The sequence below is a fragment of the Kwoniella botswanensis genome, chromosome 1 (genome assembly GCF_036426115.1).
Source record: "Kwoniella botswanensis chromosome 1, complete sequence".
NCBI lineage: Eukaryota > Fungi > Basidiomycota > Tremellomycetes > Tremellales > Cryptococcaceae > Kwoniella > Kwoniella botswanensis.
Window position 1 is genome coordinate 491,016 of NC_088599.1, and position 25,561 is coordinate 516,576.

Here is a 25,561-nt window from a genome sequence, read left to right on the forward strand (position 1 = left end):
ACTTTAAAGAGAAAGAGTGAAGGGGAGGTTGAGTGATCTGTATTGGGTTGAATTTACAATCTCAACTACAAAAGTTGTAATCGCTGATATCCCCCTATTTGCCACCCTGATTAGGAATCGTCGTGAAAACGTAATTGCATTTGATCCCGTGTCATATCGTCATCTGTTCAATGGAAAAATCTTTGATTGCTTGTTCATTCATCATCTCAAAGATCACCCCAGGGCACACTATTCATATCATTCGTATCATAGTCAACCTCCTTATCATAGGTCACCTACGCGCAGCCTAAACCGAATCATACGCAACCTCCTACTACATTCACATCGATTGGTAATCCTGGACATCTAGCAAGATGACAACCGCTCAAAAGGTATATGACTGTCGCATGGAATTACCCTTTGAACCCAACACTGACGTCGATCACTTCCTGACATGTAGATAAAAGACATCGAGGAGGAGATGGCGAAGACGCAGGTGAGCTCATATGTTCTTGCGCCCATCTGTTCTGATCCATGCTAACATACACCCAAGCGGAACAAAAACACCGAGTGCGTATTCTGATGTACAGTTACGAAATTTACCAGAGCTGACAATGCATTAGATATCACTTGGGTCAACTGAAAGGTATGCTTGTACTCTCCCACTTGCCAGAACTCGCAACCTGATGTTTACTCTCATGACAGCCAAGCTCGCCAAGTTGAGACGAGAATTGATAACCCCATCGGGCGGTGGTGGTGGTGGACCTGGTATAGGGTTCGATGTAGCTAGGACAGGTATTGCGAGTGTGGGGTTCGTTGGTTTCCCTAGTGTGGTATGTCTACTCGTCGTTGCCGACTCTCTATGTGCTTGCTTACTAACCTAGACCTATTAAAGGGTAAATCAACTCTCATGTCCAAATTGACGTAAGTTGGATCATCATCCATTCTTGGGGATATCACAGCTGATCAAAATTCGCAGGGGCACCCACTCCGAAGCAGCTTCATACGAATTCACCACCCTTACCACTGTACCAGGAACCATGACATATAATGGTGCTCGTATACAAGTCTTGGATCTTCCTGGTGGGTTTTGTTGCGATCCTTGGAGACCTTTCACCATGCTAACTTGGATCATCCAGGTATTATCGAAGGTGCCAAGGACGGTAAAGGTCGAGGTCGACAGGTCATTGCAGTCGCCCGAACATGTAACCTCATCTTTATCGTGCTTGATGTGCTGAAACCACTCAACGATTTGGCAATTTTGACTAATGAATTGGAAGGGTTCGGTATCCGTTTAAATAAGAAGCCTCCTGCCATCACTGTTCGAAAGAAAGAAAGCGGAGGAGTAAGTCCTCACAGAGATGAACTCCGCTGACATATCGCAGATTGCAATCACCAACACTGTGCCGCTTACCAAGATTGACGCTCAAGAGATCAAGGCCGTCTTATCCGAATACAAGATGAGCAATGCCGCTGTTTCTATCCATCAACCCGACGCTACAATTGAAGACTTCATAGATGTAGTTGAAGGTAACCGGTAGGTGCCCGTGATGATCTGCCCTCCCCACGTACTGACCAAGTCTTCAGTGTATATGTGCCCGCGATCTTCGTGCTAAACAAGATAGACGCGATCAGTATAGAAGAACTTGATCTCCTGTACAAGGTGAGATCCCCTTTTGGTCTTTGGGTTCAAATGCTCATGTTTGCGTCGTACGGGCAGATTCCCGACTCCGTGCCTATCTCTTCCCAGATGTGGTTGAACATTGATGAGCTCCTCGAAGTGATGTGGGACAAGCTCAATCTCGTTCGAGTGTGAGTACGATCCATGATGACTGCGAGAAGGGCCTTCGACAACTGACCTTGATGTATATAGCTACACCAAACCTCGAGGTCAACAGCCCGACTACTCATCGCCTGTCGTCCTGCGTCGAGGAAAATGTACCGTCGAGGATTTCTGTAATGCGATCCACAAAGAAATCGTCAAACAGTTCCGTACTGGTGAGTGAGAGACTAAATGGGATGTTATGATTCTTGCTGAAACTATCGCCTTGTCCTAGCAATGGTCTGGGGTACCTCGGCCAAACACTCCCGTGGTCAGAAAGTTGGATTAGAGTGAGTTGATACCTCGATCTCGAGGCTGAGTGAGCGAACTGACCTGGCTGTTCATCACTTGTTCACAGACATGTGCTTGAGGATGAAGAGTACGTGTTGAGTTATTCTTGCGTAATCTTACTAGACTAACCATATGATTTTGATGGCTCTTTTCCATTCTTTCCTATACGCTTTCGGCGCCAATCTTACCCATCCCCTCTTACCTTGTGATCATACCTGGCATGTCCCCCATGTCTCACGCTGGTATACTTTTCACACTTTACTGATGTGCTTCGAATTCTCCCCCTTGCGCTGATCCGACTGGTCGCATCATTGCTTTCCTTGACTCAACTTTTACTTGTCTCCCTCAGTATTATCTGTATCTTCAAGAAGTGATAGACTAGCATGCAACTTCTTCTCAGCTCCATTGCCCGTGCGAGCGTGAGCGGCATATGAATCGTATCATGATCGCGACTACGGCTGGCTGAAACCAATTCCGCAACGTGCGCTTTCCATCTCCAGAGCCTTCCTCGAAGGCGCCGGAAGAGACTAACTATACAATATGCAGCTTGATCAACATGCCGAGGACACAAGCAAACATGAGACATATATCTTCATCGTACAAGGACGCGTCCCATTTGTCTCCGTCTCATCATTGATTGAGCAGATGGATTACATGCACAGCGCCGTTCAGCGCTGAGTATCACAGAGGCACTTAACCTATATTCCTGTCTGGGTGGACTGGCCGTTTAGGTCCAATCACACTGATCCGCTAGCCACGTTGATAGGTTTAAAGTTATTTTCCCCCTTTCCTCCTTTTTCTCTTTTCGAAACTGCAGATGCCTCGACTGTTCAAATTTCTCTATCTTACTGGATTCGTGACAGATTGAGCAACTTGTACAGAGAATGATGCAATCTGCAACTGATTTTACTGTCGTAAGCCGTGATCGCACAGCCATCAAGAGCGTATTCAATCAATATTTTGACTCAATTACCGCTAGTGCTAGACATGCTAGTGCTCAACTCCTGCAACAAATGCGGGATTTGTCGACATATATGAGATGCATATATGTAAACGATACAATAAACTGATACGAGAACATATTTTCCACCTGAAATCTAGTCAAGTGACGATGACTGATACCCCCAACTGGCGTATGGTATACTGACAGGTCACATGAGGAAGTACCTCACTTGACGGTAGTCACCTAGGACACACCAATCGGACAGATCACAGTGTCAAAGTATGTGATGGACTGTTATCCGTGCACACATTGTTATGTGATAGGGGGCTTTTTGAAATAATAAGTGCTTTATTACCGGTTAATTAGCGAGTTATTAACATAATATAACTCGTCTGTAGTTTCCTACATCTTGCAGTTTCATCCCTTGATCAAATTTTCGCTTTTCTCTTTCATTCTCTTCTGTTTTACTTAACATGCATTGATATAATTCGGGCCCCCTCTGTCAGAATAAGTGATCTATCTGTCAGAACAAGTGATCTATCGCTATACGTACAGTACCCAGTAGTGGTCTCTTTAGGGGTCAAAGCAAGTGTGGCGGAGCCTCACTCAAACTGTATATAGTGGTCGGTATGTTTCACATTGAATAGCAACCCCTAGTTGACTAGGGGTTGGTGCGTTACGCACTGGGACACGGCTTCACTTGGTATTCACTATATAGTTGTCCGTCACTCTGATACTCTCCTTTTTCTTTTCTCTTTTTCTATACGCATCGGTTTATCATATACATAGGTCTATACGTATATGCACCTCATATATCTCGACAGGTTATGAGCCTTGATTGCTATATCTACTAGTTGATACAGATACATCAACTACGGCTTCAACACAACAGCTATACTAGGTCTACAGTATCAGCTCGGCATCCCTCCCTCACTGTATTTCAGACACAGCGCATACGACACCCTCCACGTATACACCTGACCGGGTAAACAACTCGACTTCCAATCCATATCACCTCCATCATACTGCTCTTACGCTCTACAAGAAATCCACCACTGCAAGCTAAGGTTACTGGTACTGCTTTAACTAGCGGTGAAAGAATCTGGTCCACCCCAGTGACAAGTCCCTGCGCTTCATAAGCAACAAGCAAACTTGTCCAGCCCAAGCTGAGTACTACAGGAGCGTTTATCCTACCTTTGTATCTGCTTGGAACTATTCACTCACTTCATCTTGCCTTCCCTTCTAGTTGCATTCATTGACAGAATAAGGCATCTCGGTTCACCTCAGACATCACCTCCGGCTCTCACTACTGCTACCTTACTCCGGTCAACATGTCAGATTCGACGGACAAACTCAGCCTGGTCCTCTTGAAGGGGTCATCAAACTATATTGAATGGGAAAACTCAATCACTTCGGCTTTGATGTACAAGAATCTGGATGAATATATTGTTTATACTCTTGGTCCTATTGGTGAGGTCAAACCTACTGGTGCTGAATTGGACGAACGTAGAAAGGTTGTCCGAACTGCTGGTCTTTTACTCCAATCGCTCACTCCTACTGTCCTAAACTCCTTGTCTCCACGATTCAGATCAATCACTACTCCCGATCCAAAAGGTTTATTAGATGAACTGAAGAAGAAATACTCTGCAACTGGTGGTGCACAACAAGCAAAACTGTTTACTACAATGTGGTCCAACCCGTCTCCTGAAGGTGAAGATCCGATTGTCAAGCTGTCTGAAATCAACTCTGCTCACAATCAGATCAACGTCAATAACAGCTCTGAAAATCAACTTCCGGACTTCTCTCTTGCCTATGCGATGCTCAACGCCTTACCCGATTCATACAGCAATCTCAAGCAAAACCTTTGGCTCAAATCCGATCTCAAATCTGAAGATGTGTTAGATGCTGTTGGGAATGAATGGCAAAGACGTGGTTCTGAAGATGGTGCGGCAAATAAGACCTCTGGTAATGTCAATACGGGTAAACGTCCTTGGACTGAGAAGTGGTGTCGGTATCATAAAAGTTCTACTCATAATTCTAAAGACTGCTACAAATTGAAACAATCGTCTTCCGGTCAAGCACACATGTCAGCATCTCCAAATGGTGGTCAAGATGAACAAGTGAATAACGATAACAGCAACCATGGTGCGGCTGCTAATCTCACCACCTCCTTGCAAACAATGACTTTCGACTCAGATTCAGAAGATGCCTTTGCTTTCAACGTTACGGTCTCAACTACTACTGCTTCCGACTGCTTCATCATTGACTCTGGTGCGTCTCACCATATGGTTGGTGCTACGGTCAAATTGGATAACTTCACATCGTCGCATGTCAAAGGTGTCAAGATTGGTAATGGTGCTCGTCTTTTGGTTACTGGTCAAGGTACTCTCACTCTCGGTAAACTCACTCTTCACAACGTTCTCAGAGTACCTGATCTTTCTTGCAACCTCATCGCTGTCAACAAAATCCCTCCTACCATGTACTGGACATTTGACTGTTTCACTGGCTGTCTAAAGGATAAAGAAGGTCGAACATTCGTCACGGCTCCTTTCAAGAATGGATTGTATTTGTTCAAGGCAAGTCATCTGGCAACCGCTTTCCAAGCTTCCGCTGACTCTCTCTACTCCTGGCACAGCCGACTAGGTCATTTGGGAGTGAGAGACGTCATGAGGTTAGCTAGAGCTGGAAATTTGGGAAAGGATGTACTTGTAAATACAACTCCAGAGGATGTATCGAATTTCACATGCGAATCTTGTATCAAAGGGAAAACTGGTCGTTTACCTTCACCTCCGGCAGCTGATTACACCAGAGCCACCACACCACTTGGTCTATTACATGTTGACTTATGGGGTCCATCACGCACTGCTTCCCGTGCAGGTAACAGATACTTCTTAACCATCTTTGACGATTATACAAGACGGGTTCACATCACCCTCTTAAGAGATAAATCACAAGCGCTTAATGCTTTAAAGGAATATATCACCATGGCAGAAACACAACTGGGTAAAAAGGTTAAACAAATCAGATCGGATAATGGTGGAGAGTTTGTCTCCAATGCGGCTACGACATACTACAAATCAAAAGGTATCATTCACATCACCGTTCCTCCTGGCTCTCACGCACAAAATGGTCGAGTAGAACGGGTTCATCTGACGATTGTGAATGGTGTTAGAACTCTGTTAGCTGAAACAGGTCTTCCCAAAGAGTTCTGGGCCGAGGCTGCCAAGTACATTGCATTCTCTCGCAACTGTGCTCCTTCTGGTGCTGCTAAGACCATCGGATTTGAGAGATGGTTTGGGAAGAAACTCAAGTTTGACCGGCTCAGAGCGTTTGGTGAAAAGGTATACCTTAGAGATCATGTCAACACGAACAAACTGAATCCTAGATACAAGGAAGGTTTATTCATGGGTTACGCACACGATGACAGTACGTCTAGCTACAGGATATACGATAGTCAGTCCAAGAAGATTGTTGTGTCAAGAGATGTGGTGTTTCTGAATGGTCATGGAGAATCTAGGGGTCAAGATATGGGTCAGACCCCTACATCAACCCCTAAACCAAGTAAAAACGGTCAGACTCAGGTACTCTGAGAACGTTGTGAAGAGTGAGTTTACCGAGAGTGAGAGTACCTTGACCAGTAACCAAAAGACGAGCACCATTACCAATCTTGACACCTTTGACATGCGACGATGTGAAGTTATCCAATTTGACCGTAGCACCAACCATATGGTGAGACGCACCAGAGTCAATGATGAAGCAGTCGGAAGCAGTAGTAGTTGAGACCGTAACGTTGAAAGCAAAGGCATCTTCTGAATCTGAGTCGAAAGTCATTGTTTGCAAGGAGGTGGTGAGATTAGCAGCCGCACCATGGTTGCTGTTATCGTTATTCACTTGTTCATCTTGACCACCATTTGGAGATGCTGACATGTGTGCTTGACCGGAAGACGATTGTTTCAATTTGTAGCAGTCTTTAGAATTATGAGTAGAACTTTTATGATACCGACACCACTTCTCAGTCCAAGGACGTTTACCCGTATTGACATTACCAGAGGTCTTATTTGCCGCACCATCTTCAGAACCACGTCTTTGCCATTCATTCCCAACAGCATCTAACACATCTTCAGATTTGAGATCGGATTTGAGCCAAAGGTTTTGCTTGAGATTGCTGTATGAATCGGGTAAGGCGTTGAGCATCGCATAGGCAAGAGAGAAGTCCGGAAGTTGATTTTCAGAGCTGTTATTGACGTTGATCTGATTGTGAGCAGAGTTGATTTCAGACAGCTTGACAATCGGATCTTCACCTTCAGGAGACGGGTTGGACCACATTGTAGTAAACAGTTTTGCTTGTTGTGCACCACCAGTTGCAGAGTATTTCTTCTTCAGTTCATCTAATAAACCTTTTGGATCGGGAGTAGTGATTGATCTGAATCGTGGAGACAAGGAGTTTAGGACAGTAGGAGTGAGCGATTGGAGTAAAAGACCAGCAGTTCGGACAACCTTTCTACGTTCGTCCAATTCAGCACCAGTAGGTTTGACCTCACCAATAGGACCAAGAGTATAAACAATATATTCATCCAGATTCTTGTACATCAAAGCCGAAGTGATTGAGTTTTCCCATTCAATATAGTTTGATGACCCCTTCAAGAGGACCAGGCTGAGTTTGTCCGTCGAATCTGACATGTTGACCGGAGTAAGGTAGCAGTAGTGAGAGCCGGAGGTGATGTCTGAGGTGAACCGAGATGCCTTATTCTGTCAATGAATGCAACTAGAAGGGAAGGCAAGATGAAGTGAGTGAATAGTTCCAAGCAGATACAAAGGTAGGATAAACGCTCCTGTAGTACTCAGCTTGGGCTGGACAAGTTTGCTTGTTGCTTATGAAGCGCAGGGACTTGTCACTGGGGTGGACCAGATTCTTTCACCGCTAGTTAAAGCAGTACCAGTAACCTTAGCTTGCAGTGGTGGATTTCTCGTAGAGCGCAAGGACGGAATGATGAGTTGTGAGGTAGTCAAGTGTATACGTGGAGGGTGTCAAATGCGTTGTGTGTGAGATGATATACTGAGGTGAACTGAGGTGGACCGAGGTGGACTGAGGTGTGTTTTACTTTAAGCTATCAAGGCTCATAACCTGTCGAGATATATGAGGTGCATATACGTATATACCTATGTATATGATAAACCGATGTGTGTAGAAAGAAGAGAAAGAAAAGAACGATACAAAAGTAGCAGACAAGTATATCTAAATATGAATACCAAGTGAAGTGGTGTCCAGTGCGTAACGCACCAACCTCTAGTCAACCAGGGGTTGAAACAAGGTCGGAGTGAGGCTCCGCCACATACTCACTCTGACCCCTAAAGAAACCCTTACTGAGTATCTGACCCCTAAAGAAACCACTACTGGGTATTATACGTATAGCGATAGATCACTTATTCTGACACGATGAAGACTACACCATTTCTCAGTCCATTCCCGTCTTTGACCATTTTGACCGTTGTTGTTGTTACCCTGTTGACCGTTGATTGACCTTTGACCAGTAGCTCTATTGGCCGATGCAGTTGTATTCCTTCTCAAACATTCTGCCTGTACGGCGGCTTGTACACTGGCAGAAGTAAGATTGTCCCTTAACCATAGATTTTGTTTGAATAGGTCCCAAGATTCCGGTAGAGCAAATGTCATGGCGTAAGCCAGCATGTTGTCTTGATTCCAATCACCAGCAGCCATTATCTGAGTATGAGCCGATATAACTTCTGACATCTTTTTCATACAGTCATCACCTTCATCAGTAGGGTTGTTCCACAGTTGTTGAATGAGTTGAGCACGACGAGCACCAACAACAGCTGAGTAAGAGTTCTTGAGTTCATTCCAAAGAGCTTCGGGGTCAGGGTTAAAGAGGTCTCGTGCAGTTGCAGAAAGACCAGCTGTAACAGTCGGCGAGAGTGATTGGATGATGATAGCGCAAGTTTTAGTGGCTTTGTTGAGGGCAGTGGCCGAGGGGATATCAGAAGCTGTTTTAACCAGAGTATAGACCTGAAGACTTTTCATGGCAAGACAAGTTTGAACCGAGAGGGACCAAGCAGCATAGTTCTCCCAGCCTTCCAGCAGTATAACCTTATACCGGGTTCCTCCATCCGAAGTGTCCTCCATGATGATCAGTGATGTATGTGAAAGAGGAAACTAGAAAGGCAAGGTGATGTGAGTGTATAGTTCCAAGCAGATACAAAGGTAGGATGAACGCTCCTGTAGTACTCAGCTTGGGCTGGACAAGTTTGCTTGATGCTTATGAAGCGCAGGGACTTGTCACTGGGGTGGACCAGATTCTTTCACCGCTCGTTAAAGCAGTACCAGTCACCTTAGCTTGCAGTGGTGGATTTTCCGTAGAGCGAGTGGATACAGAGATGGGATTGATAAGGATTGAGAGCTGAGTTGTGAAAAGGGGGTGGACCGAGAAGGACTGAGGTGAACTGAGGTGTACTGAGGTGTTGTTGTTTACAATGGTATTCCGCTTTAAGCTATCAAGGCTCATAACCTGTTGAGATATATGAGGTGCATATATGTATGTAACAATGTATATGATAAACCGATGTGTAAAGAAAGAAGAGAAAAGAAAAGAAAGTATCAGAGAGACGGATAGCTATATAGTGAATACCAAGTGAAGCTGTATCCCAGTGCGTAATGCACTGACCCCTACTTTGAAACTGCACTGACCCCTACTTTACAACTAGGCGTTGCTATACAGTTTGGGTGAGGCTCCGCCACACTCACTCTGACCCCTATAGAAAAACCCTTACTGAGTCCTATACGTATAGCGATAGATCACTTATTCTGACAATATATATCTAACTATTCTAAAGGTCCAATGTCCATAGTAGAAGTTGAATGAACAAAGTTGAATGATGTCTACAATAAAACCTATCCTTCCTATCTTCTATTATCTCCTTGTTCTATCAACAATATCGAGCGATATTGTCGTCAATGACCAAAGTTGTTATCCGTTACGTAACTTTGTATACCAATATACCTTGTCGTGGACATAGCCGACATGACACAATGCATCGCTCAACATTCTTGAAACAATTCATCTTGTTGACCGTTGCAGACTTCACCAAGTGATTACATGTGTTGATAAGCTACACTGATGGATATGAGTAAGCTAGATAGGAGGTACTTGAAACAACCATATCACTTATTCAGCACCATCAACACTTGCTAGTAGTCACCATTAGATCATTGTTCATTACTATGATGACACCAAAACCTTGACGACCCTTGTCTCTAGGACAATATCAAAGGACTCTAAGTAATATAGCTTGGCCAGAATTGATGGAGATTATCAGGCAGAGTGAAAGAGTTTCCAATATGTAAAGTAACACTTCATAAGCTAGTTAGAAAGCAGCTTAAAACAGACATCCCTCACTTTGGGCAAAAGCCTGCCAGCTCTGCTTGGCGTTGCCAGACCCAAAATCCACATGTCATCACCACAGTAATGCTTATGAAACTCTCATGATGTGAGTAACATATCCAGTGAAGTGTATGGATCAAAGAAAAAATGGAAGAAAGAATGCATCATCAATCAGTAGTAGTATGGGATGAATGCACAAATTGATTTGTTCACACTCAAATGAGAGATGCCACTTACAGAAAGTCAAGTGGATTACCTCAAATGACCGAAATTTCTCACAACACGTTAGACGCGTCCGGATTGCGAAAACGCGTCAAGCAGACTTTTTCAATGCTTCTACAAAGATTCTCTCATCGAGCTCATATCCGTTCATTTCATCATACTACAGCCTTAGTACGCTTACAACATGTCTGCTGGCGAAGTAGGTCACGATACTGACGTTGGCGGAGACTGACAATCATGCTGCTCGCAGCCACCTCACGATCTTGCAGTGCCATTGGACGTCCAGTTGCTCTCTGATCGAGGAACACTTCCAACCCTCGGGTCTGACTTTGCGGCTGGACTTGATCTGTACAGTGCAGAGTCGAAGATTGTCCCTGCTCGCGGGAAAGCTTTGATCGATCTGCAGCTATCCATTGCTGTTCCCAATGGGCACTATGGGCGTATCGCTCCCAGAAGTGGATTAGGTGGGTCGGCAAATATGATCTTCTGTTCGGTATTATTCGCTGACGGCTGAGGATTGGGTCATTGCAGCATCGAAGCACAGTATTCAGACAGGTGCCGGTGTGATTGATGCCGATTATCGGGGGCCAGTGATGGTTCTCCTCTTCAACCATTCTGATACCGATTTTGAAGGTATGTCTTTCCAAATATGTTGGCCTGGCCGCAGCATCGCTGAATCTGTCTCATGCAGTTCACCCAAAAGACCGAATTGCCCAATTGATATTGGAGAGGATTTCTATCCCCCGTTTACGTCAAGTTGAAGTGAGTGCTCCCACTTTTTTCAGGAGTATGATCGCTAAGCTCCTTGTGCAGTCACTAGATGCGACGGTCAGAGGTGCTGGCGGTTTTGGATCAACAGGAGGTTTTGGTGTTCAGGCAAAGAAGCACAAGCGAGACGAGGGGGAGGAGGAGACCGCAGAGAAAGAAGGATAGCAGAGTCGCATATGGCGTCATGCATTTAGTCATGCGTCATGCAAAAGGTATCATGCACAATTGCTTGCTCAAGTTGGATCTTAGATCCTCCATATCTCCGATCGAGCGCGGTCCCACACCTGATGATCTCGGAATTCATCTAATTCGCCTCCAATTGATATCGCGTTCTCAAGTTCTGGTTTTGACACAGGATGAATGGCCACTTTGGCGAACGTGCCTGCGGTATGTGCTCGGGCGAGGTGAGCAGGATTGATGACTAATGTTGAGTCGACGATCTGAAGATACAAATCAGCATGATCATTGCCAGCCCTAGTCAGCTCGACTCGGGACTCACCTTTGAAAAGTGCTTGAGCTTGCTGGGCAGAATGAGAATATCAGGAGCCGGACCATCCATTTTTAGTAATGGGTAGTGAGTTACATCTAGGTTCACCTCAGAAGCAGTCGACTCTGGAGGCGGAAAAATCGGGTAGAAGCTCCGCTGCCCCAAAACATGTCGCAATAGGTTTGCCATGGCATCCTTGACTTCGGCTCCCTTCAGTTCTGGATCTGGTTCAGCTTCTTCGGCCTTCTGATATAGTTCCTCCCGCCGCAGATGAAATAAGATATCCACGCTCGAGAGAGCGACGATCACTTCATTGATCGAGAAGGTGCAGGGATTGGGTAGTACTTTGACTTTCTGATGATATCGCAGATTGTCAGTGGTACACCGTCGGAGGTGGAAGTGGAACTCACTTTGGGCAGACCAAGGGCTTCTTTATCCAGCATTGATTGTGGGAAAGCAGAGTGATGGGAAACGACATCTCGTACACTAGGAACGAGGATGATTACTGTACCAGGAGATGTATCCAACACATCCTGCAAACGACGAGAGACTTGACTACGGAAGATCTCATTCGGAGTCTGTGTGACCGCACCGGACGTGATAGAAGGATGTTGCGAATCGACGAAGGGACCGAGCTGCATGAGAAGCGATCGTCAATTGATGTCTCGGTTTCTATTGGAGTTAGCACTTACTAGGAGGAGCACGTCGGGTCGCTCGCGAGACACGACCTCGACTAAAGCAGAAAGCGGAGCGTAGGCTAAATCGTCTTCCAGGGTGTAAGGACCAGCAGCTGTCATCATGGATATCGGTTGACCTTTGAGCTTATCACCATGTTGGAAGTCGAGGAGTTCGGACGCTGAGCTTTGCGCTAAAGCACTTGGCGCTGGCTGTATTTCAAGCGAATCCCGCGTCAGCTGCTAGAAGAAATAGCCGAGCAACATGAGATTAATCTGACTAACCAAAAGAACCTCTTCCACCACAAAAGCACCTCCTCCACCATTGCGCCCTTTCACACAAGCCAAACATCCGGGAAAAAGGCCAAAACCCTTCACACCAGGTGCACCACCTCGAACTTTGAGGGTCCCTGGAGGAGCAAAACGAAGTGCAATGCGTTTCCCTGCTCCAAGCAATCGAGAGGATTCGAGAAATAGAGAGCTGGTAGTCGCTTTAGAGGTATCGGTGGGTGGGGACAGAATCCGACCAACAGTGTATATGCTCTCCTCCGAAGCGAAATGGGGATCACCGAGCTCGGAAATCCCATAGGCGTCCTTGATGTTCTCCGCATAATCATCTATCGAGTCGTCCAATGCCTCACTTCGCTGGGAGATCTTCTCGAACATGTATCTGTAGTTCCACTGTTTTGGATCGGCCGTAGAACTGAGTGTGACCCTTGGTCTGGAACTGGAGGGAACACCTTGATTGGAATCAGGCAGGTGAGGGTTGAGCGTTTCGACTAATGAGTGGGGTTGGGGACGAAGCTCGAAGGGTTGAGTGAGTTGTGGAGTCATACTAGGGGGAATATCATCAGCGAAACTTAAAAGAACGTCTCTCCGGACCTACTGTGTTGGGGATCCAGCTGGACTGGTCGGACTTGAGGGTACGGATAAACCGTTATCACCTCTTCCTAGTGGTGTTTCGAGTAGACCGCCATTTGATGGTCTCGAAGGCGCAGGGCGGTAGCTGCTGGCCGCCGGACCAGCAGGTGTGGCCTGCAAGGGTGTAGCCATGGTACCTTTTATTGACGGACTGAACGTCGAGCCTGCAGGAGAATCATTATTTGGATGAGTGGAGGATCGGATAGTGGAATGCGATGAGCGAGGTTTTGTAGGTCTTGAAGGCGTCGATAAACCCTCTAGGCTGAAATGGGAATTGCCATGTGATTAGCTGATATATTGTGAATAGCAATATGTGGGTCACTCACAAACCTCCAATGTCCGCCATGTTACCTTTACCTTTCCTCACCCCTACCGCCGATTTGGTTGATTGATCGGATTGTATTCCAGAAGCAGCACTAGGCAGCCCCGCCATTGCTGCTACTGCTTTTGCTTGTTGTTCCCTCTGGATCTCCGAGCGCAACTCTCGAAGGGTCTCAAGGGAGAGATTGCTGAGCTTGGCTCGTAAGCCAGAAGGACGTGACATCAGGAACGCTTCGTACTTGAAGAAAAGGTCGGCGGGAGTCAGGTTGTACATCCGAAGGATGGAGAGACCTGACCATGGTGAGAGAACTGGAGTGAGCTGTTGTCGCCGATGGATCACACTGCCCAGGTTTCGGTCAGATGGACAAAAACTCACATTCAGCCATGACATCAGGATTATCCAGCACAGCTTGATGAAAGTAATCACCCAGATCTTTGCGTGCTAACGCGTCTGCATCTGACATCTTGGAGGTGAAGGTTGCAGGGGGTGATATCGGGTCGTTGCTGGGTATGAGTTGAGGAACAGTATCAAGAAAGAGAATGTAGATGTCCAGATAATTAATGTTTGACATTGTGAAGAGATCACCATTTATTCATATTCATGTTGGATCTGCACCTGAACGCGTTTCCCCCTTGCGATTGCTCCCCTGACGCGTGAATGGGTACCAATGCATTACAAGTCAAGTATCAATTTGTATTTGGTGATCACAGCCCTTTTGTAATCACCATTACAGACTCGTTTGTAATGGCTCTTACACGGTGTCACGGAGACCGGCTGATCTATCATTTCATCCATACTTCTCCATGCATTACATATACAACAAACTGTGAATCAATCATCCTCATCTACACTCTGTCAGGTCTCACGAACCCTGGCGGGAAAACCTGACGGGCATTGATGTTGATTCTTGCGGATGATATGAACCTCTTGGCTGCCTTCATCGTCTCGCTGTCCGTGTCCTGCATTGCGAAATGCGAAGGAAGGGTACCTTCCAATATACGTGGAACCCCTAAGGTGATACACAAGGTCGATCAGGGCTTTGCCTCGTGATCAGTGAACCATCTCAAGGAATACTCACCATGATAAGCTTGTCTGCCGCTACCACTCATGATAAGGCAGTCTCCCGACCGCAGAATGATGGGTCTCGGGGGATCATGGCGAGATGCAGATCCGAGCAGCAGTATCGCAGAGTATCCGAGGCTGTTGTGAGGATGGTGGCAGGTAGCTGGTCAGCTAAGACAAGGCGAAGTCCCCGTACATGCTGAAGTGCACTCACGATAGAGAAACAAGCGGACGAGCAGGATCAAGCCTTGAGATATCGTCAGCTTTATATTGCCAAACCGATGCTCGCTCACTCACTCTGATCTATCCACATGACCCATCAGAGTGTCTTTTCTAGCTTGATAGAAGTTCACAATTCCTGTGTCAGGAGCTATACAGGCCGTCAGCGATTCCTCTTTTCCGTTGTCACGAAGGTGGGTGTTCACCATAGTCTTCCGCCCAGTTCTCCCACCCACAGGCATAAGAGTCGTCTCCTTCTAAGAACACCCGATGCCAAGGTACAGAGGCTACCGCCTGGTGACAAACTGCTGCAAGCTCCGGGGGAAAAGGGATAGGCTCCTCGCGGCTGAAATCGTATGACTTGGTCGACCACTAGATCTGAATCAGCTGACTGTTGCTATGTCATTGTTTTCCGAACTCACCTGGTAAACCCATCCTAGATTAGCCCATCTCAGTTCCAGTATCAACTGGTCGACAGTCTTCTCTTTCAGTTTGTCACTTGGCGCATCCCCTGTCCATGTCTTGTTACGTGCTACAATCTCATCATATCCAATAACGGACGCCGGTTCGGTCTCTATCAAAGTTCGAGATTTTGGGACATCAGAGGTAGCGCTGGATCGCGTCTGCGATGCAGGGATTGTCCGGTGTTTGGGTTGAACAGCGGTATCTGGGTCGTGAGTATAGAGCTCGAACAGGTTGGAGGGAAGGTCATAGTGAGTGGACAAGGAAAGGGGATTGGGTGGAAGGGTATATTCGGCGAGAGACGAATGGAGGAGATGCAGTTGCTCGCTGGTTGACAGAAATCTCGGAATCAAGATACAGCCTATGGCAGATGTTATGAGCTTGATCAGAAAGAAGCTATCCTATACATACCAGGTCCGACAATCCATCCTGTCCTTCCATCATTGAGTTGAATGGGTTTTAGGTCTGAAGTCGGTAGATCAGGACGGGTGCCCTTATCTTTCTCCTTTCCTTTGAATAACCAAGGCTTCCAGTCGGTCCTATTCGAACGTGCATCGGGTTCATGATCAGGACTCCACCACCCTGCTTTCCAGACTTCATCATCTTCTTGTTGTTCGGGACGGGATAGATCGACCAGAGAGTCCTGGTATTTTCGGAGTGATGGGTATTTGTCTTTCACCGCACGGTTTTTGAAATGTTTCTCGGCTTGACGGAATGCAGTATATTGGTTTGTAGTGACATCTGGCACAGATGGCATAATGTATGTGTTCTCGGGCTGGCGCTCAATCGTGGAGAAGCAGAGCAGGATGGACGAATGAATAGCGAGATGGCGGATGTTGGTACGGATCACTATCAATGAAAACGGAAAAGTTTGATTTGATAAGTGAAAATTCGATGCTCAACACATGTTATATATCTCATGCAACATCGTATCATTCATTATATGACAATACGACAATATGATAATATGACAATATGATCAAGTGATCTGCAGTTTTACTAGGAGGTATGCAGTCATCATAAACAGTCCGAATGCTATCCAACTGAACCATTCAGAATGCATATTCATTCATATATACCTCAATGAGGGAGAAAGGAGAAGCAGCATATAAAGGATGGATACACTTAGATCTTGATCTGTAGACACGAAGCGACGATGCATTGATCAGCTCATGCAGCATGAGAAGAGGGAACACGTCACTTACTGCTCGAAGACCATCCTTCCAGAAGGTGAAGTAAGGGGTGGTACCATCCTCTCGGTAGTTCTGTGATGACAGGTACAACATGAGCTATGCGAAGGCGCTCCAAATGGTCACCACTTACGAGCAAGGCAACCATACCGTCTGGGTTCATGCTTTCACCGACATAGAATTCGTAGTCTTTGAAGTTAGCAACGATCTTCTTGGCGAGCTCTTGAGCACCTTTCTCGAAGACGGGGACTCGTTCAGGATTGGTTTCTTGGAGTTTGGCCTTGACAGTCTTCATGTAACCTTTGAGGTAGGTAAGGTAGGACTGAAGTTCAGGTCAGCATTGCTTTATGACTTGTCAGGCACTCACCTTCTTGTCGAAGGCGGTTGATTGGAGTCGGAAGGAGTGCACAACGTTGTTGACTTGAGAGGCACCGGATTCGAGAGCTTCCTCGGCCTCTTCAGCGGAGGGGTTGCCACCTGTTTATGGACAGACATCGTCAGTCTTTAATGAACACATCCAGAACAACACGGCACGAAATACTCACCAATGTCAATATCACCCTCTTTGACAATGATCAGGGAGCAGTCGACCTCGTACGCGATGTCGTTGATCTCCTTGCTGTAAAATGATTGATGTTGGTCAGCGATACAGCAGTCTCCAGAGGAGAGACTCAAGGACAGAGCTGGGTTGAAAGGAAGCGATGATCATGTGATGCTGGAGGAAAGCAACGTGTGACAGGGATAAGGCTTTGAAAGATACCACTCACACGTCGAAAGCGTCAGAAACCAATTCGTCGTCAGTGATGATATCTTGGTAGATCAACATTTTTGACTTGTTTTTTCTTTTTGTATGTGAGCAGATGAAGAGTGGATGATGAGAAAGATGAGAGATGAGAATGTGTGATTGTAGATGTGGACACAAAGGGAGCTCCAACTGGAATAACCCTGTCCCTCAACCTTTTTTCTAGCTGTGTTCAATTTTTTTTCGGTTTTTTCTTCTTCTTCTGGTCGGATAGATTACGTAATTGCTCCCATCGCGAACAGGTACGCAGATCGAGAGATTTCTGATATGATGATATATATGACCACTCTACTCGAGTTCACACCATTCATAGCCAGAGCGAGATCTATACGGACAACCTCACTGCCCACAGTCCAACCGCAATGGCTCTGGCCTTCCACACCTGGAACATCGCTTCGCCCCTCTCGACCCGTGCAACAACGGCCATCTCTCGTGCATTTATCAGCTCGGTTGCTTCGTCGACATCCCCTGCCTCAACTTCTGCCTCTGCCTCTGCCTCTCACGAGCATGTGCAGGATATACAGACCTCTGCTGCTGGAGAGCAACTCGACGCAGCCCGTAATAGATCTCGCCGCCGCTTTCATAAGACCCGACGCCAGGCGGTTTGCCGATCTTTGGGATCTCAAGCCGCGGACGATTTGATCAAAGATTCCACCAAGGCGAGATCGATCGATGTCTATAAGCAGAGGCATAAATCTGGGGCACCCTCGTTATCGATATCCTCTTCAATCAGGGATGATCTATACGATTTGACAAGGTCACCAAAGGCGTTCCATAAGCGAAAGTCTGAGCAGGATCCCGCTATCGAACAAGTCACAGACCTAGATCTCCGCCTTACTTCAGATGAGTCCATCCAGTACACGCAAAAGGCACCCACGATTAACGAAAGTGAAATAGAAGGTAAGTGCTGGTGGATCTGAACAAAACACATCTCTGGGCGAAAGCTGACTTTCGAGCTAGAAATTCTTGGGAGTTCGACATCAACAAGTCATACCACCAAACAAGACGAAGGAAAGCTTGGGATCGCAGGAACGATATCTGCAAGAGAAGTGTCGATCAATGGTGAGTCAAATATCGAGAGGGCAATGACTGACTATTCGCAGAGGTAGAACCTATGAGAGATATGAAGATAGCCCGACTGCGGAAAGCTTTGGGCAGGGTCCTGTTTAGGTGAGAACATCCGCGAACCTACCTTGTTATTACAGCTGATGCACTACACCAACAGCCCAGGAGTCATCCCACTTCGAGACTCTAGGACTGGTGTCTGGAACTTCGAGCCCAGCTTACATGATATACCGCAACCAGACAAATTCGCATTTCATCGTTGTCCACCTTATATCACCCCGTCGCAAGATGAGGTAAGTCTGAACATCATGTGAGAGGGGCTCATCGCTCATACATACGAAATGTTACAGGAACTGATCGATTTGGCAAAACAACAAGGGTGCAGTTTTGTCGGTTCGACGTCTACTTTGACCAAAGCTTTGAGCCAAATCTACTTTGCTATCAGTGGTACGTGCCAATTTCGGTGTTCCTGACGTTGGCTGACGGTGTCTTCAGGCGGGAAGGGCGTCGATCTGTCAACTCTTAGTCAAGATTTTACCTCTGAGGTGAGTAAGACTTCTTACGAACCGTGCTGACCATTAGCGGACAACATTTACTCCCGGTGCCGAGCTGCCAGCGAGTATAATCGTGGACAAGATGTCAAATGGTATATACTCCGTCGATAGCGATAAGCGATGGGACATTGAGAACGTGATCAGCGATTTTGTGAGTGCTCCGGCCGCATGAACGAAGCTAATTCAAGGTGATAGGGCCGTATACTCGAAAAGATGCTCACCTGCGAGGTTCACGACTTCAAGCGGTTTCTGCTAAGCAGTCCTGAATCGGCTGTGCCGGAAGAAGAACGAACAGCGAAGGAGGCTTATCGTTATCAACGTGTACGTTTGACATCGTCAGGCGTGAGCTGACATCCTCAGGTCAACTCGCTTCTGATGCGTTCTCAACTGGATTGTCACGATCCGAGGTTACCTGGAAACGGTGTTTTCGACATCAAAACCCGAGCATGTCTACCTGTGAGGCATGATCGCGCCAATTATCTAGTGAGTAGAACGGTGCACCGATCCATATGTCAGACCATGCTGACACTGTCTTACAGGCGAACTCCGCCTATGATATTTCCAAGGATCGAGGTTATACCCAATCCTACGAGAGAGAGTAAGCTATATCTGTGTACGAACGACAGGTCTATGACGCTAAGTTGAAATTCGCCAGATACTATGATCTTTTACGTGCTGGTATGCTCAAGTTCAGGTAAGGCGTCCTATCTGGAATCAGAAATTAGCCTGTGCTGATCTTTGGGCAGTTTCCAAGTCCGTATCGGTGGCATGGATGGTATCTTTCTAGCATATCATAATACCTCTCGTCTTTATGGGTTTCAATACATATCCTTGTGAGTTCCAGGCTCCCTGTACTGAGCTCTTGGAAGCTGATCTGACATGACTCAAGATCCGAAATCGATGAACGGATCTTTGGCTCGACCGAGATGGCTGAACAAGCATTCCGATTGTCCGTTTCCCTACTGGAGCTTTTCTTACAGAAATCAGTGGCAGAATTCCCAGACCAGGTGAATGTTATCACCTCCCTTGTCATGCAATAGACGATGAGTCTGATTTATCCATTGCCTAGGCAATCAACATCCTCCTCAAACACTCCCCTATCATAGACGCGCATAGCGTTACAGCCTATGTCGAGCCCAAAGACTGGGACTCATCGGCTGGAGAACGACCTATCAGAGCGATCACACTGACCATGAATAACGTACTTGACGGTGAGCCGATCAATGGCCCTGTCGTCTTCTCGGTGGACGAAAAGCTTCGGCACAATCAGAATTGTGAGTGCTTTCTTCAAATGCTGTTGCTAATGGTTCTTAGGGTCGGTCAACTATACAATCTCGTATAACGAGGTGGACGAAGAGGGTATCAAGAAAGCTCGAAGAGGACTACATCGTTTACAACAGGATCTGCTAGCTATGAACAGCCTTGTAGTGCCGGCTGGGGAGACTGTCAAAAGCATGACCCGAAAGGATGTCATCACACGTCGCCGTGAGAAGAAAGAGCATCAAAAACAGGGCGAGGATCAGTCAGCGATACCCGACGAGGAAGCAGAGTCGTACTCTAAAATCAGGTGGCGAGAGCCTGGAGCTCGTCAGATAAAGTTGCGAGAAGAGGCGCAGGAGAGTGGTCAAGCTTATGAGAAACGAAAAAAGACTTGGAGAAAAGGGAAGTTTGCATGGTCAACTTGATTATTGATATACCAAGCATAGAAAGAATATATACCACAGTTGCATATGTTGTCATTATATAGTCAAATAGATCATTCTATTATATATGTTATAATTCGTTATACAATACTTGTTGGTGTATCAACTAAAGCTACACTTTCATTCCTCGATCGTTGCGATTCACCTGCACGCTCCAACCTAGGTCTCGCCCCCTCACTGTTACCTCTTGTCAGTCTCCTCCTAAGCCCTCCTCCTTCACCACTTTCGCTGGCCTTCCGTATTTTGTCTTGCTCTTTCAATAGTTCCTCCTTCTCCTTTTCCATCTCTGCTTTTTCTTCCTCGCGGTCTTCCTTCATCATCAAACGTTCTTCCTCCATGACCTCATTCCAAAGTCGCTGTTGTTGAGCGGACATAGCACTGGCCGTCCTGCTCTTGAAAGGAGATAGATGACTGAGGGATCGATTCCCAGGACTTGTAGGGGATTGTATGAGCTCTTCGCTCATATTGCTATGACCTGAGCGCATCCTTGAAGGTCTTCGACCGGAAGGAGATCGGCCCAGCGTTGCTGCAAATGAGATGTGTGATCCAGTGGGAGCAGCAGCCGGGGTACTAGGTTCCCGTGTTACTGCAGGTTCTTGTTGTACTGATATGGCGTTCGGAGTAGATACACGACGCATCGAGATGAATGTATCAAGATTGTTGGGCTCGAGCGGACTAGGAGGACCTGGCCTTGAGCGTACAGACAGATTGTCCATGCCTATACCAGGATTCGAGGTGCTGGAACTCGCTCGTGGCCTGCGGAATACATCGGATAAAGCTGTTGCAGCTTTGTGGGTGTGTCGACGGAAGAGGTGGGTGCCAGAGAAAGTATCATGCACTTCACTGCCGATATTCGAAGGTGTAGACATGAGTCTCGTCTCGCTGTTGGCACCCGGAGAGGTCGGTCGAACATCAGAGGGTCCATGTACGAAAACATCTTGCCATGTATCGCGATCTTTCCTGTCTCGAACCGACAGATCGGCGAAATCTAATGCACAATCGCTGATCTGACCAGATCCTCCCGTACTTGTCGTGAGGGCCACACGCATTTCGACAGTATCATCAAGATCCAAGGTGGAAAGAGGATCACGTGGAAGCCACAGGAAATCATCGTAAGTATCCGTGTAGGTCGGCTGATCATCATAACCTCGGGATCGGTAGTAAGGTGGAATATCTTCCCATGGTTGCAAGACAGGATGAGGAGCGACGATGCGTTGTGAATCTTTCTCTTGGCTCGCGTGGGACGGAAACTTCGAAGGCTTCACCGATGCCTCTTGCGGGTTTCCGAATGGCTCAAAAGCGATCTTCGAATCGAGAGTGGAGAAGAGAACATGATCGAAGGGAATTGGTTTGTGACTTGATCCAGCTTTTTTCCAACTGCCAGCCCAACGGCCGACACTTCGTCGCAAGGTGTTGAACCGGCTACTACTCTGCGAAGCGGGCAGACCGTTCGGAAGAGGTACATCATCGGGATCCCAGTCTTCGGAAGCGGTATCATCGTCCTCATCATTGTCATTTATCGAAGCGGTGACAGGGGGACACAGTATATCGGCCTCCTGAATGTCCAAACTGGGAAGGTCAGCTTCCATCGTGGGTTCGGGAAACTCACTTTTTGAACCGGCTTTTCAGCGCACGAGTGATTCTGCAATCTATCAGCGACAATTCTTCCGGTAGCACTTACATGAGCTTGGTGATGAGAGTGATGGCGAATAGGATCCCTGTAGCGATTGCATGTCCTTTCGCTTTATCTGCCTCGGGATCAGCAGGCGTCTCTGACAAGTCGCCATTGTAACTCACTCAAGATAAAGAAAGCAAAAAGGACAAACTGAGCCACTGAAATGGGTATATTAGCTATATACACACTACTGGATGCTTGCGACTCACGAGCGAGGGCATCCAAGCTGTATCGCAATACTCTGATGCTTGTACGCTTGCCATTGGTCTCATACAATCGTCCATACACGTAGGTGAATTGCCGTTTCCATACCACTACATGTCAGCGGGGCTTTTGATTCTGTATTAACCCACCATAGCAGGCGCCGTAGTACACAAGGGCTGATGAAAGATTAACGATTAGTGTGGATGTATGGTGCAACTTGAAATGCCACTCACTAAATGGAATGACCAAAGGGCTTCAAGGTGAGTTAGCTAGAAGGCCTGTCGTCTGTTTGAACGTTAAACTCACTTCAACAACATGAACAAATGCATGATAGCACCACCGAGTACTAATGGCATTAGCTGAAGCATTCCTAAGGTTCACTTACATTGTTGTGGAACCTGCGAGAAATGACTAAACGTAGGACTGAGTTCGGTCAGCGAGGTATGTTTGACTTCGACTCACTGTTCCGTCCGTGACGACCTTTGCCTCGGAATGACCGAAAGCCTTGTACCGAAAACATAGACAATGGTAGGAAGCTTTTCGTCAGCACAATCAAAAGTTGGTGATGACTTACTCCAAAACGAAAGATTTCAAAGAATGGTTGGATTGCTGTTTGCAATAGAATATACGATGCGAAATAGGGAGCGGCCGTCGGCTGTTGCAAATATTCAGCCCAACCCGCAGTACTTCAACTTACAAAGGCAGACGCGATGATTGGCAAAGGATCAAAGCTTTTATTTTGAAAAGCAGTAAGATATGCTTCGATAGTAGATTGTCCAATCTAGGATGTCAGCCGGGCCCATGCGGGTTTCACTTACAGCAAAGAACACCACGCCGTTCACCATTACTGTTCGACCAATCAAAAGGTCAGCTTTTCGACTGGGGATGATCGATATCAAGATGCTCACAAAACTTCCAAAATCTCTCTAATACCGAATTGTGTATACCCAACCTTGTTACGATGGTTTCCGCCTTGTTAGCTATAACCAAAAGGATTGGACAGATCGCGATGGTGAGCAAAGCAACAAGTATCACCGGGGCCAATGAGGTGATAGCAGAAGCGACTTTGGGATGAGCGTTGAGGAAAGCTTGTAAAGGTTTGATGAAACCGGCTATATTCGTCAAAGATGCAAGTGCACAAAGCAAAGAGACCGGGAAGATCTAAACGTCAGCTTCTATCGCGTTACCCGATACTTACCCAGACCAAGGTGAATGCCCAAACTCCAAGATAAACAACCCATCCCCGAACAAACTCGGATCGGTAAGTACTCTTGCCCAGACGAGGCCATAGTATGTCAGTCCAATCTGGTGCTGGAACAGCATGACATGCAAGAGACCGTTTCGGATGGCTATCCAAGATCTTCGATGCCAATCGAGCTGTTTTTGCATCCTTGAACGTGACGAATGCAGCGGATGAGGGAGTGTAGGAGGATAGAGGTCGTGAACGACTTTCGTCGAGGAGCATGGTGAGGTAGCTCAGCTTTGTCGTTAGGTAGTCGATGAGTGGAGCATTTTGATCACGAAAAAGAGATGTAAGGTGAGTGAGTGATTGGTAAGGATCAATGCATTCGCGGGGAAGAGAATGCAAGGCCTGGAAAGTCAGCTAAGGTCTGAATAAGCTGACTCACATCCCAGACGGTCGTGTCAACCTTCCCAGCGGGGCCATGATCATCAAGGAAAGGATCGAGAACTCGCACGAGCCTCTGCTTGCGATCCTGCTTCGTCGCGTTGGGTGGAAGTGGTTGATCCTTATCTTTCTCGGATATCATCGGTACAACGCCCATTGTGCGCTTATAGCGTGACGCAGCTGCTAAAACTCGTTTTGCCAGGTTGACATGGGCCTGAGTATCAGCACAAGCATCATCACTCTTGCACTCACGATCTCGAGTTTCCTCAGTACGTCCTGCCTTCGATCCCGCAAACTAGCAATGGTATGGAGCTTTCGTACCAGAATCACTTCTTCCACATCACTCTCCTCATTGGTCCATCCAGTTAATTCAAGAGCGTTAAGGGATAACCTTGGTTTCTTCAGGTCTGGTCGATTCTTCGGAGATTGTTTGCGTGCGTGATGCCTCTGTATATAGTAGTTGAAATAATCCCTCAATATGGTCTCATCTCGCACTATACATCAGTCAGCTAGTTGCATTACCCGCTCGATCCCGCTACGTACTGTCAGGAGGTACGTTGGTGACCATGAGGGTTCTATATCGTTTGACACCTTTACAATCTTCGACGATCGAACTTGAATCTTGACCTTCTTCCCCTCGAGTGATGGTTCGCTTCGTTTCCTTGGAGGCTGCAAACTTCGCAGCCAGCGCCTTTATCTGTCTGCGACGATAGGCCAAAGCTCCCCACGTGATCCATAATACCGTTGCGGTCCATGTTATCGTGATCCACCAGATCAGCAATGCATGAACCCACAGCCACTTGGACCCGGATGACTGGACAAGGGATGACACCGATGCTCGCAACATGGAGGTCTTGGCGATGTCTCGAGGGGAATAAATGATGTGTAGAGGCATGAGAACTCTGTTTTGACGATCAGCAAGGCACTTTTGTGTTCGTACTCACGGCATAATCACGACTGTCTGCAGAAGTGTGTAGAAGACTATGGTAGTTGTTGTCACCATAAGTATATTTCTCGTGTTAATATCAATCAACTTACAAGCCCCGCGGAGGAATCTCGCATGCAAGGTCAGATCAAGACCACATTTCTCTGGCATGTCTTTCTCGCGTACTTTGAGTGACGATACAATCCACATCAATGGCCATCGGGGAACAGGGGGTGAAGCATTCCTG

General features: G+C 46.7%; 8 protein-coding genes across 8 annotated transcripts; 3 read left to right on the plus strand and 5 right to left on the minus strand.

Moving 5' to 3' along the window:
• Positions 1 to 353: 353 nt before the first annotated feature.
• Positions 354 to 2,466, plus strand: L199_000200 (uncharacterized protein; the record flags this gene model as incomplete). Its single annotated transcript, XM_064885971.1, has 15 exons — positions 354 to 371; positions 440 to 475; positions 533 to 549; positions 603 to 625; positions 685 to 812; positions 875 to 903; positions 959 to 1,062; positions 1,119 to 1,324; positions 1,398 to 1,516; positions 1,567 to 1,642; positions 1,700 to 1,791; positions 1,853 to 1,977; positions 2,037 to 2,091; positions 2,160 to 2,180; positions 2,442 to 2,466. 15 exons carry the CDS (start codon positions 354 to 356, stop codon positions 2,464 to 2,466), a joined length of 1,074 nt encoding a protein of 357 aa, XP_064742043.1.
• Positions 2,467 to 10,838: 8,372 nt separating this feature from the next.
• Positions 10,839 to 11,587, plus strand: L199_000201 (uncharacterized protein; the record flags this gene model as incomplete). The annotated part of the gene is made up of 5 exons (XM_064885972.1): positions 10,839 to 10,853; positions 10,905 to 11,118; positions 11,186 to 11,287; positions 11,346 to 11,416; positions 11,468 to 11,587. The coding sequence occupies 5 exons, from the start codon at positions 10,839 to 10,841 to the stop codon at positions 11,585 to 11,587; spliced, it is 522 nt and encodes a 173-aa protein (XP_064742044.1).
• Positions 11,588 to 11,667: 80 nt separating this feature from the next.
• L199_000202 (uncharacterized protein) lies at positions 11,668 to 14,289 on the minus strand (the record flags this gene model as incomplete). The annotated part of the gene is made up of 8 exons (XM_064885973.1): positions 11,668 to 11,862; positions 11,922 to 12,263; positions 12,320 to 12,544; positions 12,602 to 12,796; positions 12,869 to 13,418; positions 13,470 to 13,766; positions 13,831 to 14,116; positions 14,202 to 14,289. The coding sequence occupies 8 exons, from the start codon at positions 14,287 to 14,289 to the stop codon at positions 11,668 to 11,670; spliced, it is 2,178 nt and encodes a 725-aa protein (XP_064742045.1).
• A 382-nt stretch (positions 14,290 to 14,671) lies between these two features.
• L199_000203 (alkylated DNA repair protein AlkB) lies at positions 14,672 to 16,326 on the minus strand (the record flags this gene model as incomplete). The annotated part of the gene is made up of 7 exons (XM_064885974.1): positions 14,672 to 14,835; positions 14,905 to 15,026; positions 15,103 to 15,135; positions 15,186 to 15,258; positions 15,314 to 15,479; positions 15,530 to 15,930; positions 15,981 to 16,326. The coding sequence occupies 7 exons, from the start codon at positions 16,324 to 16,326 to the stop codon at positions 14,672 to 14,674; spliced, it is 1,305 nt and encodes a 434-aa protein (XP_064742046.1).
• Positions 16,327 to 16,694: 368 nt separating this feature from the next.
• Positions 16,695 to 17,585, minus strand: L199_000204 (uncharacterized protein; the record flags this gene model as incomplete). The annotated part of the gene is made up of 6 exons (XM_064885975.1): positions 16,695 to 16,706; positions 16,775 to 16,834; positions 16,893 to 17,081; positions 17,127 to 17,236; positions 17,305 to 17,378; positions 17,527 to 17,585. The coding sequence occupies 6 exons, from the start codon at positions 17,583 to 17,585 to the stop codon at positions 16,695 to 16,697; spliced, it is 504 nt and encodes a 167-aa protein (XP_064742047.1).
• A 338-nt stretch (positions 17,586 to 17,923) lies between these two features.
• Positions 17,924 to 20,865, plus strand: L199_000205 (uncharacterized protein; the record flags this gene model as incomplete). Its single annotated transcript, XM_064885976.1, has 15 exons — positions 17,924 to 18,461; positions 18,522 to 18,623; positions 18,671 to 18,731; positions 18,787 to 18,919; positions 18,977 to 19,073; positions 19,122 to 19,171; positions 19,263 to 19,331; positions 19,376 to 19,453; positions 19,541 to 19,663; positions 19,720 to 19,778; positions 19,836 to 19,874; positions 19,927 to 20,013; positions 20,070 to 20,187; positions 20,250 to 20,391; positions 20,495 to 20,865. The coding sequence occupies 15 exons, from the start codon at positions 17,924 to 17,926 to the stop codon at positions 20,863 to 20,865; spliced, it is 2,067 nt and encodes a 688-aa protein (XP_064742048.1).
• A 98-nt stretch (positions 20,866 to 20,963) lies between these two features.
• On the minus strand, positions 20,964 to 24,051 carry L199_000206 (uncharacterized protein; the record flags this gene model as incomplete). The annotated part of the gene is made up of 13 exons (XM_064885977.1): positions 20,964 to 22,491; positions 22,565 to 22,631; positions 22,681 to 22,716; positions 22,768 to 22,784; positions 22,908 to 22,938; positions 22,996 to 23,015; positions 23,069 to 23,121; positions 23,225 to 23,266; positions 23,337 to 23,417; positions 23,460 to 23,543; positions 23,593 to 23,609; positions 23,671 to 23,874; positions 23,961 to 24,051. 13 exons carry the CDS (start codon positions 24,049 to 24,051, stop codon positions 20,964 to 20,966), a joined length of 2,271 nt encoding a protein of 756 aa, XP_064742049.1.
• Positions 24,052 to 24,572: 521 nt separating this feature from the next.
• L199_000207 (uncharacterized protein) lies at positions 24,573 to 25,485 on the minus strand (the record flags this gene model as incomplete). The annotated part of the gene is made up of 5 exons (XM_064885978.1): positions 24,573 to 24,883; positions 24,933 to 25,090; positions 25,184 to 25,291; positions 25,334 to 25,370; positions 25,428 to 25,485. The coding sequence occupies 5 exons, from the start codon at positions 25,483 to 25,485 to the stop codon at positions 24,573 to 24,575; spliced, it is 672 nt and encodes a 223-aa protein (XP_064742050.1).
• Positions 25,486 to 25,561: the final 76 nt, after the last annotated feature.